At 33.4% G+C, this 21,968-nt stretch overlaps 1 protein-coding gene across 1 annotated transcript; it reads right to left on the bottom strand.

Moving 5' to 3' along the window:
* Positions 1–13,797: 13,797 nt before the first annotated feature.
* Positions 13,798–16,670, bottom strand: LOC149241292 (uncharacterized). The gene is made up of 4 exons (XM_089373925.1): positions 15,775–16,670; positions 15,339–15,683; positions 15,084–15,250; positions 13,798–14,976 (listed from the first exon to the last, which is right to left on the bottom strand). The coding sequence occupies exons 1-4, from the start codon at positions 15,961–15,963 to the stop codon at positions 14,205–14,207; spliced, it is 1,473 nt and encodes a 490-aa protein (XP_089230051.1). The 5' UTR covers positions 15,964–16,670; the 3' UTR covers positions 13,798–14,204.
* Positions 16,671–21,968: the final 5,298 nt, after the last annotated feature.

Below are 21,968 nucleotides of genomic sequence, written 5' to 3'. Positions count from 1 at the left end.
TTGTAGAATCATTAGCAATGCCAGTAGCTAAAATCTATTTAGGATCTCTTAGGTCCTTAATTACAGCATCGTGAGGTGAAAATTCAATGGTTTTACTTCACTTGAATGAGTAATCTGATATATAGATAGAAGGTTGCAGGATAAGATTGGAACACATAATACATCATTAAATTGACCATTGTCTAGATGAACAGTTTCAGTCCCTACAACACTAAGAGATCTATCATCACCGACATATATATTTTTGGTGTTACAATCATTTAAAGAAGAAAACATGGCTTTCTTTTTGGCCATATGATAAGAAGCTCCAGAATCAATGAGACACTCATGAGAATGAGAAGAAGAAGATACATTTAGTGCATAACCCGACCGAGATGCTTGATAACCACATGTATAAAGTGTTATTCCTGAAGATGAAGTTGAAGTTGAAGAGTGCTCCGAATGGATGTTATGCTTCTTCATTGCTGCTTCCAAGGCTTCCATCTTCTTAAAGCATTTGGATTCTAAGTGGCCATCTCGATTACAAAAGTGGCAATGTCTATTAGTCTTCTTCCCTTTGTTTTTAATTTCCTTGTCATTTTGTTGAGTTGATTTTTCATTTTGAGATTGAAATTTCTTAGGACCCTTGTTTGGTTTAGGACCATTATTTTTAGAATACTGCTTCTTAGGATTCTTTGAATTTGGTTGTTGCTGGGTGGCTAAGGCTTTCTTAGAAGAGTTTCCAAGATTAAGAAGACCAATATGTAAGAGTTTTCTTGTTCTCTTATTAAAGAATCACAAAAGGCATCAAAAGAGGGGGACTTGTAGTCTTGTCCTTAAGAAATAAAGGCTTCTTTAGTAGAATGGAAGGTGGAAACAAACACAAAGTAGGCTGGTCCCAACATAGTAAGAATGGAATAGATAAGGATGACATCTTCATTCTTAACCTTAACACCTTCCAAGAGAAGTCTAAGAGTCTTGAACTTGGACAAAAAATCTTCAATGGAAGAAAAATTATTGGGGTCCAACGTAAGCAACTCATTTTTGAGTTGATGGGCTCTAATTTCATTTTTAATTCCAAAAAATTTAGTGAGTTGTTTCATTGCTTCCTTATGGGTATCAAGTTCTGCGATATGGAATATAAGGTCTGGAGAAATAGACATCCCTATCAACCCACGTGCTTGATCTTGCCTATTTTCTCATTTGGCTGCCTTATCTTCATCTTTAGCTTTAGTTTCTTGGCTTGAGGCTATTTTGTAAAGAGCTTTACTTCTAAGTAAATTAACAATGTTGGACCACCATTGGAAGTAGTTGGTGATGTTAAGAATAACCTGGCATGGACTTTCCATTTTAACAGAAACTGAAGCTGTAGATGCTAAAACTAAGTATTCCAATGGAAAGATCTTGAAAATTTAGGCCAATTAAAAAAAAAAGCTCTAAAAATGGCTTTTGGATAAAGAAGTTATGGCTTTTTGAAGAAAAGTTGTTGACGATGTCGACGAAGTGTGTGAATGTGTGGAAGTGAATGATAATGTTATATTTAAACCCCCCAACCGCCCCCCTCGCCTCCTCCCTCGCCCTTTCCAAAATCAATATAATTAGCTCACTTTAAAAAAAAAATTATGTGACGCACTTTCATAAATAAGCGAAAGTCACTTTTACAATGGTACTTTATGAGATACTCACTAAATTGTAACTTAAATAAAAGATAAAGAAACTTTAGAATTATAAGTGACTCACTTTTTATAATGGGTGAGAACACTTTTACATAAAGTAACTTTAAAACATAAGTTACATGTGTTTTTTGAAAAAATAACTCAACAAAAAGAAAGACTTGAACCCAAGACCTCTATTCTCATAAAGTGACTTTGGACCAAGTGAGCTAGTCTAAAAGGTTGGTAATTTTTGGAAAAGAGGAAGGGTTTTTTTTCTTTTTTTCTTTTTTTAGTCACAGAAGCTTTGGGGTGCATGCTTACTTGAAAAAACCCTTTTTGCCTACAAAAAAAAGCCACACAACCCAACACAAACATGCAGAAAAAAACAAACCTTATGACTTGATGTTAGCTTTCGCCAAAAACTAAATATTTTCCTGAATGTTTCTGATTTTCTGAGATCACACAAAGCCGCGGCAGAAAAAAGCATACGCATGAGGAAAATCCTTCCTTTCTGTTTTTGATTTTCCTAGATCGCACAGAGTCGCGAGGAAAAGAGCATATGCAAAAATGAAAGGTATAGATTTGATAATGAAAAAAAGAGAGATAAATTAACCAAAATAAATAGAGAGATAAATAACTAAAACTGCAAATAAAGATTGTATACCTCTAGATCTTAAACATTTTCGCTTAAACATTTTCGCTAGGGCTACCATAAACATTTTCGCTTGAAATGAAAGGGGTTCCTCACTAGAACAGATGATCCTAACACAATAGAGTAGTCCTCTCAGCCCGAAAACAGTAAGAAATAGTAGATCTAGGACATTACAGTGGGATGCAGTTGTAACGGCTTTGGATTTGGATCACCAATGGATGTAGCCCTCAAATAGCTATGATACCATGTAGGAATTTACAAGGTAAGTTCCTCAAATATAACACCAAAGGACACTGTTAAAAAATAGATCACACATCAATACACCAGTATTCTTGACGTGGTTAAAACCCTCAAGAGGGAAACAGTCCATGCCCTGAGCCAACACAGGCACTTCAGGAAATTTATTAATAAAAGAATGAAAATTTACATAACATTCTCTCATGAACAGTCGCCTTACAAATGACCCTCCATGCTCTTTAAATAGAGATCATGGACCAATCAGGTGTTAAGCCATGGATCAAGTGTCAGTAATACCGAGGAGAGAATGAACTGTCAGATCATTTCATGTCTAGAACATATCGTAACTGTCAGATTGTAAGTTACAAAATTACATAGTAAAGAAACACACTTTACCTAACTCTATACTAGACCAAGTTACACTTAACTATTTCCTATGTGTCGGAATACCCTAACATCCCCCCTTAAGAATAACTTGGGATAGGATTGAAGGATGTACAAATATGACACAATAGGAGAAGGAAGGAGGCATTAGAGCCTATTACAGATTAGGCGAGATTTTGGTATTTTTGCACAGTAGCACATTTTCTTCATCAAAATGGAATTTTGAAAGCATGTGGCGGTAAAAAAGGTAAAATTACACCATTCCCCTTTTGAAGCACTCAATTTGAATTTAAATTGAGTTCATGGCAACATTGGGTAGCGTGAAGGGTGAAAGAAGGCAGCATCGTGTAGTAGAGTACTTGATCCCAGAGGTAAACTTGAGGTAAATCTAGCTTTAAACTTTTCAATTTATTAAAAATTCTAGAAATTTTGATGAGAAAGTTATTGTAAACATGTAGTCCCAATCTCTTCGATTATGCGTTTTCATGCACTTTAAAAACCAATCCCACATGCCATGATTCATTCCTCATTAGGAGTGCCTTTCTCTCCATGAGATCTTTTTATGGTAAAAATGTTAAAACTCTCACCACTCCCTAGTATAAACTTTGTCTTTTTTCTACTGTGCAAATTGAATGAATCCATATTGGTAAGCAGGCCAACTCATAAAGCACGAAGCACATGTGGAACCTTCAACACCTTTGAAATAATAGATTGTTGACGACAACAAAGAAGTAAAGTGGGGGAAAGGCTATAAAGGAAAGGTTGTAGCAATTATTTACTCACATGTCCTTGCAACTATTTATGCTCAGATATGAAGGGGTACAATTATTCTTTGATACCATAAATGGTAAGAACCTCACTACACTTATGATTCCAATAAGTAATTTATTTGGGGCAACTTGATTGCATTAATTGGACAACATAATGCACATGAACATCATTACACATTTGTTGAGACTGCTGAGATAAGCTTGGTTGCTACAAAGGAGTGTTTTGACAAGTGGATCAATTCTTTTGAGGAAGACATAAATATGTTTTACACAAGTTGATGACTGAATTTTATTTTAAACCAATATGCATAGATGCAACAGAAAACAAGTATTACAGGCTTCAATTTATCATCATTTCCAACTATGTTCATAGTCCTATTTGCTACTAGGATGCTCCATGAGTATACATTTGTTTTTTCGAGTAGATTTATCTATTTTATGCAGCAAAATTTCATGTTCTCATAAAAGAATCCTATTCCATGAGAAATTTTGATGAGCATATGACATGAAAATCAAGGTGTAAAAAGTTGTTGTTGTTGATAAGTTTTACCATAAGGAGAATGCCAAAACAATTTAGAGTTCATAAAGGAATAGTTGGGTAGGTAGAACATAAAGGCATCATGTTGTTATTATAAGATTCAAGTATAAATAAGTTAAAAAGGAGATATGGAATCAATGGCAATAAATAAATCATTCCAACAATGGTTTTAAGAAGGATTTACAGGACTTGTGTTGAGCTTAGCAATGGTTCCAAGATAGTGATTCATGGAGAAAACTTCTTGCTTAGATAAATTCCATATGTTTTGAAGTATCCAAAAGGGAAGGAACTTGATTTAAGGCATGAAAGAACAAAACATGAGTCAATCTTAATAGATGATGCCAGACCATTAATTTTGGAAAACTTGCAAAGTTTTCAAAATGCCTAGTTTATTTGCATGAGGACATGCAAAATCACAAGTGTGGGGGAATGTTGGGCCTCCAAATTGTCATAATTCCATTAACCGAACTATCCATTTTACATCATTCCATTCATCCATTGTTAGCATTTTTAACCATATTCCTCCATAAAACGCACCAAATTCCCGCATACATGTTTACGTGGTTTATTATTATTATTTCCATTATTTTTAATGAATTAAGAAGAATTTTGCATGGTTTTACTAATGATAGTTTAAGAAGTTCAAGTTGGTGCAATTTTGTCAAGTTTCCATAGCTATCTCCATAGTTGAGATAGTAGCACCACTCTAGAAGGAAATCCGACACTTGGACTTGGTTTCTAGAAGCTCCAATATGCATTTTTATTGTTTAAATTCCACCTAGCTCACACATGTGGACCTCCAGCAAAAGATCAAGGGAAAAACGTAGTAGTTTTGACCAATCAACTTCAAACGCATTTTCGGAGTATATGAAAGTGAATCTTGCAAAAAAAAAAAACATGGGTTTTGTTTAGAACGAACCAAATTAGATTCCTTATAAGCAGTTTTCCCTTATTTGTTACCATTTGGGAGATATTTCAGGTTTGTTGGATCCCTATTTTGCAGGTTGCGAGAGAAAAAATTGCACCCATCTATCAATAAACGCCCAGTCAAGAAAATAGAGGTTGGAATGGACTGTGCTTCATCAAATTAGTGGCAACTAGGTTTCCATTCAGTTCTGATCTTTAGCCATATGAGTCTCCATGAAGTTACATTGTAACCCCTATATAAACACTCCTTTGAAACAAAGAGGGGAGGTTAATTTTCTAAAGAATACAGTGAATTGCTAAAACTCTATTTTCAATTATAAAGGAAAACCTTTCAATTAAAATGTGTGGATAAGTGTTGATATTGATTGACAACCATCTGCTTGTGGAGGGCCCTACAAGTAGTAAGGTTTTGTTTTCAATTTATCAGTCGTATTCTTCATTAGATTTTCATATAACTCAATTCATTTCATTGCTATTGATAAATAGGTGCATCTGTTAGAACATTTTTTCCTTTCAGTTATCTCATATTACATAACAGAACTTGATTGATGATTCATTACTCATTTCAAAAACATATAGGATTGAATTTAGCAGTAGTGATTATTGATAGAATTATGTACTTAAGTTATGATTCAACTTTGTGAAAAAAAGTTTTGTTTACAATTTGCATTCATGGTTGATTTATAAATTTAAGAGAGTGTGATTCTTTTCAAGCAAGGCTTTAATTTATTCATGCAAGTGTGTGTTGTGTAGATTCAATTTTCCTTATAAAACAAAATGATAGACATGCAATAGAGTTTCAAGAATTAAGTTTATTTTTGAGCGTGAGGTTGATTTTATAAACAAATAGTTTAGTTGTTTTATTTTTGAGTTTTATTTAGATATCATTTTCATAAGAGTGGGTTCATATTTCATAAAATTAATCTCAATAATTAATTCAATATATACATTTCAATTTGAATAATTAAAGGCTTCTGGAACATATAGTGAACTTACACTCGTCAGTCTACTGATCTTGGTCGATAACTCATGTAACAATATAAGACAATTAAAATTAAAAACATCAATCCTTCCCCCTTAGGAAACAATGGTCCCCATTGCGTCAATTTCCCTCAACAGATGGGGAAATTTTTGCTAAATTTGGTTCCTAGTGAACCACTTATCTTGGTCAAGAAGCTTCCTTACTTTAACCACTCATTACAATTGGATGTTTGGTTTGTAAGTACCCTTTATCTTGGTCTTCAATATCTGATCAGTTGTAGCTTGAAACTTACATGGAACCTAATGTTGGTCATACCATTTTTTGTTCTTGGCATTAGCTTTTTATAGGACATCATGATACTCTTATTGGAAGTGTTGGAATCATTCAACAAAATGAGTTTTTTTATCTGCTTCGACATGAGAATGGGAGGAATTTTTGGTGAAAAGGTAGTAAAAATAGTCACATCCATGGAGATTGTTTGTTGGAACCATGAGCATCTTTGAAAAGAGCTAATAGCATTGTAAAGAGATCTGTTGTAGCCATCCTGTGTAAGTGGATGTGTGACATGGAAGTGTGGAAGTGCCTTTGTAGGTTAGGTGAATATATCTCTAGACCCTTATGCAAGCTTGTGCACCTACTTATGTTATGTAGAGAGAGAGAGAATGTACTAAAGTTGTGGTGGTTGTAGTGACCTATTGTTCAATGTCTAACCAAATCATGGAGAGGAAAAACTTGGAAGTATGAGAAACTACCTTCTTGCAATATTTTATTATGATCAATGAAATCACGATAGTCGAAACTATCTTTAGTATCTTTTAGAGCTAATCCCCTAGAGTAATAATGACACTACAGGGTCAAGACTCATAAACAACATAATTTTTCCACATATAAGGTTGTCTTAGAATAACATCACAAACTTTGAGTGGTGCAACATCACATAGCGCTTCATTTGTGAAGGGATTGACATTCTAGGACAAATGAAACTATTGGCTAACATGGATGTCTCATCCATGGCTCAACCAACTAATGGTGTATGGTTAGGGGTGTGGCACTATTGGCAACTTAAAACTCTTGATGGCCTTGACTAAGATTAGGTTATTTTGTCTCCCACTATCAACAATTACATGTAGCAATGTCCCCTACACCCACAACTATGAATGGAAGAGGTGCCCCCCCTCCTCAGGATCTTATAAATCTTTTGGATAGATATTCACATTTACAATGGTAATATTGGGTTATACATCGATGATCAACTTTCTTTAAATCGATTTAAATCAGGTTCTGAGCTAGAGTATGTTTCTTTCTCTTTAAGCTCCACCAACAATGATTTCTTCAAGTAGCATTTATTTTTGTTGTGTGGGGGACTTTTGTGGAGCCTACACCACTTCCTAGTGTCTTCCTTTGACTCTCCATTATCCTTTCTAACCTGCGACCAGGGTTGGTTGTTTTTACTTTGTCCTTTGTTCCATGAGTTAGGGTAGCCCTTTCCTAGCTCTTACTTATTTTCTTGCTTCAATTTCTACTCTAGTTTGATAACATAATCATAAGTGGCTTCTAGTGAGGAGTTATCCAACAATCCATCTCTATTCAGATGTATCTATGTAGACCACTATGGTATTTTAAAATTAGGTGTCACTCATATTTTTCGATACCCATCTTTAGCGCAAGGTATGGAAAGGATTCATGCATTCTAGCACTTTCTGGTCTCTTTTGTGTTGCAGAGTTATCCATCTCATGTACCGTTCTTCATAATATCCTATAGGGTATAATTCCTCCTTGAGGGCATCAAGGGTCGAAGTGGGGCATACATCATATACCCGAATCTTGTCTTCATTGAGTCTCTCCCAATTACCTTCCCACCAATATTTGAAATGGGGAAGGGCTTTTAGGAGTGCGATGGTGACTTTCTTATTGTTAGAAAAATTTTGGACTATGTAATAACCCTTTAGCATATTCAACCATTTATCTAAATCTTTTGCATCAATTTGTCCTTCAAATAAGGGGATATCAAAGTTAACATGTACCTTAAAGGGTGTTGAGCTTCCAAAATTTACACTTTTCAAAGGTTTTTCAGTTATCGTTGGGAGTCATCAGAGGATCTCAATGAAATTGTCCACCATCTCACTCCTTTGTCACATAAGTGCTTCCTCGAGCAACAATTTGATAGGATCTCTTGTTATATCTCTTATCTTGTGGAGGCTCACATCCCTTTTGTATATGAACCCTTTTCTACCAATGATAAACTTTCTACCTATGGATTGTCTTATTCAAACTACCAATGACCGAGGAGGAGGAACTATAAGTTCCATGCCCATATGTGGGCTAATTCTCATCCTTGCCTCTCGAGGGAGTGAAAATCCACTAAACATGTTAAGTAGCTTTGCAACAAGGGGATCCCTTTGTGGAGGGTTTGGAAGGAGTGAAAGGTGAAAGTCTACCCCATTGCGAATCACCATCAAGTAATTCCAAGTGTCGTGATTTTGTTTGAATAACAATGATGAGTCAGCTTGCATTTGCACATAACAACCAATAATGGTTGTTCCCATTGTTGGTTTGACAAAGGAGTTATAATACGTTTTCCCATCGTAGAGAAAAAAAATCATGGAACAAGGTTCTTAACCATGGAGATTTATCCCCATTTTACCATGCAAACTTTTAATTTGTAAAGAGGCTTTATTACAATACCATGGCTTATCAATAACACATTCCAAAAAGAACCATAACTCACTTCATCACACTTATTCATGTGATATTTTTTTTAATTAATCTTAACCTTTAATTTGTGTATGTTGCACACCTAATCCTCTAAGGGTTGGTGTGGAATTTGAACAGCCAAAGGGAGTCCAAGGGACCACTTGGAATATGAAACCAAGGGTCACTCCTATGTATTATAAATGTATATCATGTCAATAATAGATACACTCTCATGCTTATCATTCATATTTTGTTGTTGCCATATATGTGTCTAACATGGTATTAGAGCTACAGGCATATTCCTGCCCCACATAATTATTGTGAGCCTAATTTTACATATATGTTGGTCTTCCATTTTCCAATTCGTCAGAACTGTGATTCTCAGGTCTTGTAGTTCTGCCACACTGAATAATTTTCAGCGTTTATTTATATTCTGAAACCTGCACATTTTAATTTATGCTTCCTAGTCTATTCCCTCCACCTATGTGTGTGATCTGAGATCAATCTATGTGTTTATTGGACTACATACCACAAATTTGTAACTGATATGATTGACTGTATATCAAATTGTAATTTATGATACCTCTAGTTCGTTTTTATCATTATTTACATTCTGATTTAGCCAGAAATCTTCGTGGCTTTGGGCGCAGTGCCAATTCTTTGGCATCAGAATCCAAGGGTTTTATGTTGTGCAACAACAAATCCTTAAACTTGCTCACAGGCTTCTCCTTTGGTGACTCCTTCACCTCCCTACCTATTGTTGTTCCTTTCTGGTTGGGCGTCCTTATTATCCTACTTCTAGCTTGAACATGAAAAACACAAAAACGACAGACATGAAGAGGACCCCAAACTTGTACATCCATAGATAATGTCGTTGGAGTTTATGGTTGGGCGCCTTGTTCTTCATCGCAGTCAACACTGATTCTCCCCTTCTGCTGCTACAGCGCTGAACATTAACATACACAAATGAGATAAAATATTGCAAAGTTTGGGCGGATGCTCTTTTCGAATTATCGCAGTGAATGCTTTGGGAAAGTTCCAATTCCATCTAGAAAAAATGCATGAATTTCTTCATTCATAATGACAGTGAAGCGAGAGAGAGTCTGAAATCGAGTCTGCAACCGCGCTTACCATGATTTTGCTCTTAGCGGACGGAAACCAAAGGTTTGTTGCAGACGGAAGCCAAACCGTTAAACATAGAGATATCAATGCAAATTTACGCCACAAATTTGAATACTTCTTGAAGACTACTTATGCCCTTTCCAACAGTCGAAACTTTCTAAGTTGTTCGTTCTCCAAATAGTTGGAGTGGCGCTGCACTGTCACTTGTAGTTCCAGAGAAAGACGCTGGAGAAAAAAAAAGGACTGTATTATAAATAGAACGTTGATTGAAGAGATAATAGAAGACGTCTACAATGTAGCTACGTAAGGTTGGCATGGTCGTGGTATAAGTTGGTCAGTTCATCTCTATGGGTAACACCTCTAATTCTTGCAAGTAATTTGTGTTTGAAGTGCATTGAAGTTTAGTCCCTCTACATTGTATGCATGAGTCATATGGTTATGTACACTGGTCAAAGGAATATAAAAGTTTGGAATGGTGAATTCAATTAAAATTGTGTGTTGAAGACTATGGTGTTGGGTTAATTAAATGTTGTCTTCCAAATTGCCTATGTGTTCGTGTGGTCAGAGCTATCAGATGCCATAGTTCTTGCTCCTTATATGAATATCTAACCGATTCATTGTAGAAGTTTGTGTAGCAGCATTATAAAAAATTGTAAGTTGCTAGCTATCTATCCTTACAAGTACATTTATGGTCATTTTTTGAGGTTTTGAGTTGGTTGAATAATGGTGAAAATTCATGGCTTATTAGAGTTACTGAAAACTCTATTTAGGTCCACCATTGACAACACGGTTAAAATTAGCAAAGCCCCTCTTTTAGGCATTCAAACCTGCCTACAAAATGCACAAGAAAAGTTGGATTTTTTGCAACTAGAATCTCAGCTACAGCAAGAAGAATTAAAACATAAGAGTTGTCATTTTGAATCTGTTTTTGTTCATAAAATTGAGACAAGCTCCCATCATCTGCTAGAAAGTAATCATATCAATGAGATTAATATTGATTCAAATCCAATACCCATCTCAAGAGCAGAGTTGCATGCAAAAGAAAAAATTCAGCATATGCTTCCCAAGCCCATCATCAAACCTTGGGAAGTGCGTCCACAACAAGCACAAAATAGGTCTTGGATATGATAAAGATGCATCCTTTCATATTCTAGACTTTTCCAAGCTAATCCAATTTCTTCAGGACAATTCATCTTCACCTGCTCCTCATGACAGTTCACCTTCAGCTATTTCAGATTCTAGTCCTCTTCCACATCTGCCATAACAGATTGCTAAATGCCAACATTGTGACAGAGTTGGCCATGTGAAAGATCATTGTTTTGATCTTCATTCATATAAGAACTGTCATAAAACCACTCATTCTTCACACACGTTTCAAAAAGAAGCTTCCCGCAAGAACAAAGGTTCATCTTGGATGGATCGCTTCTTGGCAATGGGCTTCAACAACCAAGAAGATATTTCAGTCATATGTTAGAACTTGTTCTGGAGTATTGAATAGTCTTGAAGTTGATTTTTCTCCATCATCCCACCTTGTATCTGACAGGGGGGGAAATGATGGTCATCTACAAGCTTTAAAGCTACATCAAGCGAGCCTAAGCCACAACCTTCCATACCAGATTCAGAGTTGTAGCCAGAGACAAAGATGCCCCTGAGCATGCTTTCAATTGGTGATGCCTCTTCAAAGAATTGAGGACACTTCCTCTAGTAGAAGACTTCAACTTCTTGTCAGTTTTGGAAGAGTTCCAAGAATTGCATTAAGCATTTCAGAGTTGGTGGTGAGACCTCCCTTTCATGGTTGAAGGTTTCCCTCTTCAAAACATCAGGAGCACTTCCTCTAGCAGAAGACCTCAGCTTCTTACCAAACTTGGAAGAGTTTTGGGAACTGCACTAAGCATTCCAGTGTTTGTGGTCATCGTTAAACCACCTCCCTTTATACCAACATTTCAGAGAGCACATTCAACCTAGTGTTGCCATGCATTTTTGCACGTTTTGTATTACAACTCTCTTCTTGGACTCCTACATAACCCTTCCGATTAAGGAGGGGAATGTTGAATACCTAATCCTCTAAGGGTTGGTGTCGAAGCTGAACAACCAAAGGGAGTCCAGGGGACCACTTGGAATATGAAACCAAGTGTCACTCCTATGTATTATAAATGTATATCCTGTCAATAATAGATACACTCTCATACTTATCATTCATATTTTGTCGCTGCCATATATGTGTCTAACAATATATAACACTAAATATTATAAAAATTTCACAATATCCACCATCCACCTAATAATTATTAATAATTAAATTAAAATTATAAAAACTCTATTCCAAAATAAACATACCTATAAACATAATTAAAAATATATTTTACTCAAATATAATTTTTCAAAATAATAACCTCATTCATTAGTCTCATACTCTTGGATCCCTCCACATGTACGAACAACAAAAGGGCAAAATCTGATGAAAAAAAGTATTTTAACCTGTATAACTAGTCAAAACCAACGCCAGAACGGCTATAAAATATGTAAACATAAAGTTTCTAAAAACTAAATTTAATATACTCTCACACTCTTCTTATCCCTCCACATCTACGAACAGAAAAAGGCAAAATCTGATGGAAATAAAATATTTAAAAGTGTATAATGAGTCAAAACCAACACCAAAACGGCTATAAAATATGTAAAAATAAAGTTTCTAAAAACTAAATTTAAAATATTTTTAAAGCAAATTATATTTAGACTTTTAAGCTATCTATAAATACAATTAATTTTCAATAATAATTAAAAAAACTATTTTCAACTTAAAATTTGTTTCATTCCATCGTAACTTTTCAATATATGTTCTCAAGCGCGGCTCTTTCACTCTTTATCCCTCCACATTACACGCAACAAAATCCAAAATTTAATCAAAATAGAATATATTCTTTCACGTATATGTCTGGACAAAGCCAGGGGCCTGGAGTATGCCCTAAAACTGCTTTTGCTTGGCTAAGAGCTCGTCTTCCTCGGACGTAAGGAAACAGGACGTAAGGAAACAGGTTAACGGCCCAAGACCCAGAGGCATCTGGCAGGTGTGATAGCCTGCTCCCTTACGGACCACCAGCGGGTTATTTCAGGTGGCGTGGTTTTCCTTGATAACAGTGATGTGTTAAACTAACATTCGCGGATAGCAGCCAGAGATGGCTGTCCTCACTGTTGGTTTGACAAACTGAGTTTGATAGGTTTTTCCACCTTTTGAAAAAAAAAAAAAAAAAAAAAAAAAAAATATGCCTGGACAAAGCCAACCACTAAACACATAAAATATGATAAAACAAAAATTCTCAAAGCTAAATTTAAAATATTTTAAAATTAAATTAAATTTATATTTCTAAAACATCTATGAATACAATTAATTTTCAATAATAAAATTAAAATATGCAAATAAGAAAGAAAAATGACATACCTAGAGACAATGAGAGATTACGAGGTCACCATATTCTTTCTTGTCTATGGCTCCACTACTTTTTTCGGAAAAAAAAGCATATGTTTCAATATCATACTTTATAATTAATTTAAAATGTGTTTTACAAAAAATTAACCCTATGCCGAATGCAAATTACATTCGAGTAAACAAAAAGTTAATGCAAAACCAATTCATAATCATTACATACATATTATATACCAAAACATTATAGCAAAAAGATTAAACTTTTCAGTGGACCATCATAACTTTAACAGCATGAAGATAAAAATAAAATTTAAAATGCGTCTTATTAAACTTAAACTTAAAATGCATTTGACTAAACAAAAAGTGAATACAAAACTAATTCATAATGATTACATATAAACATTATATACCTAAACAAATAACAGAAAGGACTAAACCTTTCAATGGTCCATGATAACTTTCACAGCATTAGGATAAAATTAATCAATGTCAGACCTTTAAATACTACTTTGTGGTCCAACGGACAGTCAGTTGACTTGATTAACTCTCTAGCCAATGCATATCCGCTTTACCGGGGTATGTCCCCAAACCACTCTCCGGCGGAAGTGTAAAAAGATTGAAAATAACCCTAATGCAAATCCACTTTACCACTTTACCGGGGTATGTCTCCAAACCACTCTCCGGCGATAGTGTAAAAGGATTAAAAATAAACCTATCTTTAACGATATGCTTATTAATATATTTACAGAAATGGTAAGCTCCTGAAGTAAAGATAACACACAGCACCGCAAGCTTCCCCATTGGATATGAAAACGAACGAATTCAATTTCTGTACTGTCATCATAAATGGTGCGGCGAGTAAACGTGGTGCGGAGTACGGCGAGGTGTTGCAAAGGCGCGCAGAGGCGACGATGAATGTCGTGGGGAGAATATGCTAAGAGGAGAGAGAAACGAACGCCGGTGAGGTGTGGAAATCGAAGAAAAGGTACCGTCGTCTTGGCCAGTCCCAGGTCGGTATTCTTGCCACGACAAAGCTCTTCCAACATCGGAGCTTGGCGTTCCAAATTTCATCCATTTGCCAGATATCATTTTCCGCAGCCACGATTGATGCCCCTTCTTCGTTCCGCGTTTGTTCTCCGCAGCGGGGGTATTCAGCCGGTTTGCCATGTATTCTTTAATGGCGTTCACACTGTGATCTACCACTTTGGGAGGTGGTATAACCAGAGGATTCCCTTCCACCTTCAGATGCTGTAACTTTTCCAGGCGCCCAATAGAATTCGGCAACGCAGTTATCTGATTGTAACTGATATTTAACTCGATGAGAGACGTGAGACCGCCTATGGATTCTGGCAGAGCCACAAGATAGTTAAAATTGCTGCTGATATCCAGGTATTCCAGATTAATCAGGTTCTCCAGATCTTCTGGCAGACCTCCAAGCCTGTTCATGTGGACATCCAGAAACCGGAGAGACATCATGTGGGAAGTAGAATATGGAAGATGCGTGAGCTTGTTAGAGCTAACAGAGAGCTTCCGGATGTTCAGCAGTTCGAATCCCAACGACTCAGGCAACCGCGTGAGTTGGTTGAAATCGGCTATTATCTCTTCCAGAGCACTGAATTTTAAAGTTAATATCAGTCAGCGATCAGGAATAATGGAAGGCAGGGTTTGGCTATAACGAAAACCAAAAAAGAAAATTATGTACTTCTTTGAATAACCTACCGGCAATTTTCAATTCTAGCAGGAAGCACATCAAGAAAATTCCCGGAAACATTTAGGACCTTAAGCTTCACAAGATTCCCAACAGAATCCGACAGCACTTTAAGCTGATTTGAATGAAGGTCCAGATGAGTAAGATTCACCAGCCTCGTCACAGATTCAGGCAAGCTCTGCAGTAGACAATTAAATCTTCATCAATCTCTGCAGAAAGATTCGTCCCTGGAATACAAATAAAGAACATTCTTGAAAACATCATACCTCTAAGTAATTATTAGAAAGGTCGAGCTTGACAAGCGTAGATGATAGATTCTGTAGTGTATCCGGGACTCTGTCGAGGAGAAGTCCGCTAAGATCCAGCTTCAGGAAGGCGTTTTTCTGAGAGGCTAGTTGCGACAACGCTTCAATTTTCTTTTTGGCTTCTTCAATCGGGGATTGCTGGTCATCAGAGAGTATTAAAGCGTTTTCCTTGGACAACGCGGGTAGGGTTTTTTCATCGATCAAGAGAGTGTCATAGATTTGATAAACTTCTGAGAGCTGTGTGACGGCTTTGTAGGGAAGCTTTTCCCTTTCGGCCTCTTTCTTGACATGAGCCTCCATGGCTGCCTGCACTCACATAAAATTTCAGTTTAGACAAGACATTTAATCGTATTTCAAACTTTCTACTATCTCTATTCATAAAATAAGCGTAACATACCCTCGTAGACTGCCACTGAACATCATCCATGCCCGGTGGAACCGAAAGAGAGTTGATTGCCGTCAATTTCTGGCATAACTCTGATTCGATCCGCCCCAGAGCTTGGCGAGAGTGCTCCAGCAAGGAATGATCAGGTCGAGCGCCAAGACCTTGAGAAGGTACCTGCAGCATCTGGACCGTGGCAGTCATTTTGTCGACTTCAAACACAAATACTCGATTTAGAAAACGAAATTCGGCAAAATACGGAGTAAGGAACCGATTTCAAGCGATCTTGAACCGAATTGTAGATAAATGAACAAGAAATTTCGATTTCTCGCCCAAATCTGGACAACAGAGGTTGCAAGTTACTCCATCTGCACAGATAATTCCAGTGAATTGAGAATTAAAATATATAAATCCTGGGGCCAGACATGAGTACGATGAACAGGAATTCGACGAAATACAGCGTGAAGAACCGATTTCAAGCGATCTTGAACCGATTTCTCCACAATTGAACCAAATATTTTGATTTCTCGCCCAAACCGAGAGAACAGAGGTTGCCGTTACTCCATATGCACACATATAAATCTAGTGAGTCGAGAATTACAATATATCAACCTCCGGACCCTACATGAGTACTGTACATCTGTACGAACGCTGGTACGTTACGCCTTGTACGGTGAAAAGCTTTAAAGTCATTGAAGAAAACCTTTGGCGCCGCTTACCACACAGCATCGGAATTCGGAACTACGATACTTATCTCAAATTGCTGACCCGTTCAGGATCTTTTTTTTTCTCAATTCAGCTCTATTGCACAATACAGAAACCGTTCCGTAACTAAACCGTGCACAAGGATTCCAGATCAGCGAACGAGGTTCGAAACGCGAGGTTTCTGGAGCTGTATATGATAGGGCCGGTCCTTATAAGATGAACAGGGGGTCGCCTTTTGCGAAATGGATACAACTCCCGTACGGAAAACTGACGGAGCCGCGGTCCCGCTCCGGCTGATGCGCCGCGAGCGGCGTATAATCACTAGGCCGCTCCGTCAGCCTGACCCCGCTTCCTTCCATCCACTGTCTAACCATTGAAATCAGATATTCGAAACGCAAACTAACGCCGTTAGGCAAAAGAGTCAACGATCGTTAAGATGGCTGCGTCCTTGGAGTGATATTCACAATGGTAATAAAAAGTAATATTTATTAATGTAAAATGACGGGTTCCACTTGTTCTTTGAACTTTATTCGAATTTTTATTGAAAGGCGTGTCGCCTACGCATCCTACGAATCTTGGGATCATGCAAAGACTTAATACTAGGGTTATGTAGCTGTCTAGATGTTATAACTTCAATTTCAAAGATAATAATTTTAGTCCCTCTATTTTGTCTTTTTCCCAACCAAAAATGGAATTTAAAACACGAGGGTGTCTTGTTATATCCCTACTAAACACACAAGATTCCCTGAACGGTATATCTAGGGAGTCTCATATCCCCCACAATAATAAAAAAATCGATAAATTCTTTTTATATCCTATTACTGCCAAACACACGAGAATCCCTGAGCGGTATATCTAAGGATAAATTTGATATACCAGGGAATTGTGAAAAAATGGATAAATCTTCCGATATTTTAAGTAATTAAAATTATTGTTTATTGCCGTGAGAAAATAGAACTCTACATGAAAACCTAAAACGGTATGCGATTTTCTTCACCTAACAAAACCGAATATTAAAATGATAGAAATTGGAGAACAAAGTGGGAACGCGCCTTCGGGACGCTTGTTTATCAAGGATTTACACAAATGTCACATGGGAATTTGAATTGGTCCATTCTTTTTCAATGTATACATTGATATTCCATATATAATTCATGTCTCAATACGAGGAATTTTGATATAAAATTCATGTACGTGTACATCGAATTTTAATATAAAATTTGATGTATACTATTTTTATTTATTTATATATATTTTAATAAAAAAATTAACATTTTAATTTTTAGTCTTCTTGACTCTATTATTATTATTATTCAACTTCCACAGCTTAATGTTTATCTGATTGATAAATTATTATACTTAATATATAAATAGAATCATTACTTAAGAGTACATATACAGATTAATGCTAATATTTAATATCGGTAAATTCATAAAGCTAAAATGATTCTAATTATATTTAATGATTAAAAAAGTTTATTCCCATTCTTATTATTTTTAATTAAAAAAAAGAATCAATTTTAGAATATTAAGAAAGATTCTATCACAAGTCTCTTATTGTTATAAAAATGCTTCTAATGAAAGCCGAAACGGCATGATGTTAAATAATAATAAAATATCAGTTTTTAAGTAAGTTTATATAAAAGTACTTTTAAAAAAATAATATTTTTTTAATTATAATTTTACTATTATATATATATATATATATATATATATATATATATAATTTTATTTTAAAAAATGTCAAATATAATATAAAAAATGTGGAGTAAGTTATAAAAAAAATTAAAAAAAATCATAATTTGAATTTGTGTTTCAATAATATTTATAAAGATTTCCAAATTCAATATAATTATCACAAAGTATGGATCTAATAAGAGCCGAGAGGGATCAAAAATTTTCACATACAATTTCTTTTAGAGTGCAAAATACAATGTGTTATTTTTCATTGTTTAAATTGTATTTTTGAATGCTAAAGAAAGTATATATAAGGCCAAATAAATGTTTTAACCATAAAACTTAATTTTTTCATGATATATACATAAAAAAAAATGATATATAATATATACTTAATTGACATTAAAATATTATGCATCAGCCCCATCAAAATAAGCTAAACTTAATTTTTCATGATATATACATAAAAAAAAATTATATATAATATATGCTTAATTTACATTAAAATATTATACACCAGCCCCATCAAAATAAGCTTAAACTCCACTTTTTATCGATGTACTTCTAATTTCAAAACTAACTAAGGTTATAGTACATTAACTAAGGTTATAGTGTATATTCAAATGTATCCTATTTTTATTAAATGTACAATTGGAATATGATGAACATGTATTTTAGGGAGACAAGTTTAAGTAAAGTTCATTGTATCAATTAGACATGTTATAAAAAGGCAACAAAAGATAAAAATAGGAAAAAAAAATTTAAAGTGGGATTTATGGTACGGAATGGTTTATATAAACAAAATTCTTCTTTTTTATTTTGAGGAAAAACCTGTGAACAGTTTTGAAACCAACGTTTCAGACGAGCTTAGTGAGTCCATCATCACGGCAATGAGATTTGTTTTTGAGAAGAGAGAGCGTGAAAATTACGGAGCTTATTAATAGTTATTTGAAAAGCATTGTTGTTGTCTTCATTAGTAGTAGGCTTATAAAAGGTAAATTAATTAATACTTATTTAATTTATTTATTTAGATAAGTATTTATTATATTTATTATTATTTATTTATTTAGTTATAATTTTGTTATATAATTGTTTATTTATATATATATATATATATATATATATATATATATATATATATATATAATTTATTATTTGAATTTCAAATAAAATAAATTTATTATCTATTTATTAATATTTTTATTATTATTATTATCATTATTATTTATTGATTTATTTTTATTTATTTATTACAAAAATAATTTAATAAATACCTATTAATTTAGATAGGAATTTATTATTTATTATATATTATTATTGTTTATTTATTTGGTTATGATTTTATTATATTATTGTTTATATATATATATATATATATATATATATATATTATATATATATATATATATATAATTTATTATTTATATTTCAAATGAAGTAAATCTATTATTTATTTATTATTATTTTTAATAAGTATCTATTTATTTAGATAGGTATTTATTATATTTATTAAATATTATTATTGTTTATTTATTTGTTTATAATTTTATTATATTATTGTTTATTTATATATATATAATTTATTATTTTTAATAAGTACCTATTTGTTTAGATAGACATTTATTATATTTATTATATATTATTGTTATTTATTTATTTAGTTATAATTTTATTATATTGTTGTTTATTTATATATAGTTTATTATTAAAATTTCAAATAAAATAAATCTATTATTTATTTAATGTTATTTTATTATTATTATTATTATTATTTATTAATTCATTAACTTATTATTACTTATTTATTATAAAAAAAATAAATTAATAAATACCTATTTATTTAGATAGGTATTTATTATATTTATTAAATATTATTATTGTTTATTTATTTAGTTATAATTTTATTATATTATTGTTTATATATATATATATATATATATATATATATATATATATAACTTATTATTTAAATTTCAAATAAAATAAATTTATTATTTTTTTTATTATTATTATTATTATTATTATTATTATTATTATTAATTAATTAATTAATTAATTAATTTATATTTATTTATTTATTTATTATTATTATTATTATTATTATTATTTAATTATTATTATTATTATTATTATATATTCAGTTATTATTATGTTTATTGCTTTTTTATTTTATTTAATAGGGGTTTCCAGGTGTCACTTAACTTTAGTCTGTCGTCTTTATTTTTTATATTTTTAGAGATATTTTATTTCGTCTTTTTATTAATGTTCTTTCTATGATTTTTTTACCTCTTTACCTCTCTTATTTTTTAGCATCTTTCTAGATGTCAATTCTAATATTAGAGTGAGTAAGCATTCCATGGGAGCAATATTTGAAACGTATTTTTGGTTCATATATTTGCAATAACCTACAATATTAGAGTGAGTAAGCATTCCATGGGAGCAATATTTGAAGCGTATTTTTGGTTCATATATTTGCAATAACCTACAACATCCATTTGACACTTTCACTGCATCTATTTCCTAAACCATACTATAAGCCCCATAATTGGTCCACATGTATTACAAGGTTATTTTACCTTTAGACCCCCATTCACCATTGTATGAGCATGGTTACATGGATTTCAACACATTCATTGGCATTTACCATTTTCTAAATTTTTACATAACTATTATGGTATCCATAAAAATTACAAGACCTCTAAAAAAAACCACATTGCTTTACAAATACTAGGCATCCACATGTATTACAAGGTTATTTTACCTTTAGACCCCATTCACCATTGTATGAGCATGGTTACATGGATTTCAATACATACATTGGCATTTACCATTTTCTAAATTTTTTACATAATTATTATGCTATCCATAAAAATTACATGATTTCTAAAAAAACCCATATTGCTTTACAAATACTATGCATCCTTAGTGGCCATCTACATTCAATAATATGATATATAGCATTATTGGAACTTAATGCCATCATTGCATGGGTTAAGAAATTTCAAGAAACATCTACAATATTGGATCGTATCAGTGTAAACCTTTCTCAACTTCTCTACAATTGCATGGCCACCACAAGAGCACAATAATTGATGGAATGGAGGATGAATCTCTTTAACCAATCTTACATAGATGGCATGACATATATAAGGAATTTTATAAAGCATATTACATATCACTTGAAATACTTTTATGTTAGCTCAAATGGTTTTTCTCCATATTCTAATTTGTATTCTTAGTTTAGGATATATTTTTAATAAGAGCACCAAAGGTATGTAACATGACAGTGCCACACATACCTTAAATTTTAACAGAAATTTTATCATTTCATAAGATACCAAAACAAATGGTCCATGCAATAATGGAAATATCCCTTTAATACCTCAAATAGGTCTTCAACTATTTTGATTTCATTACTTGTACTAGAGGTTATGAATGAATTGAAAATAAGATGTCAACCACACAGAAAATCATGACTATATCATATAAATTTTATTAAAAATCATATTGTTATATCTCTTTTTTACTCCATATGTTATGTTATAATTGGGATCATAAGAAAGCTTTTCATTTCTAACTTGGTTATGGATCATCCAAAGAAACCAAGATTATGGTTTAGCCACATAAAACCTGTATTTTTAATGGTACTTGGCAGATTGTGAGTGTGTTCATATGACCAACATAATGAGGTATCATTTTTATTTAACATGAGTGAAAGGATGGGGACCGTCATTATGTAAGAGGGAAGGAATACTCTAAATCTTATGGGGGCTTATCATATAAGTTCAAATGTTTAAGTGACTAAGCTTATTTTTATTAAATGAAAA

The sequence above is a fragment of the Pinus tabuliformis genome, chromosome 8, assembly GCF_031772625.1.
Source record: "Pinus tabuliformis cultivar Carrire ecotype Pingquan chromosome 8, CPIR1, whole genome shotgun sequence".
NCBI classification, from domain to species: Eukaryota; Viridiplantae; Streptophyta; class Pinopsida; order Pinales; family Pinaceae; genus Pinus; species Pinus tabuliformis.
The sequence above is the reverse complement of the archived record's forward strand: the minus strand, read 5'-3'. Positions and strand labels throughout refer to the sequence as shown.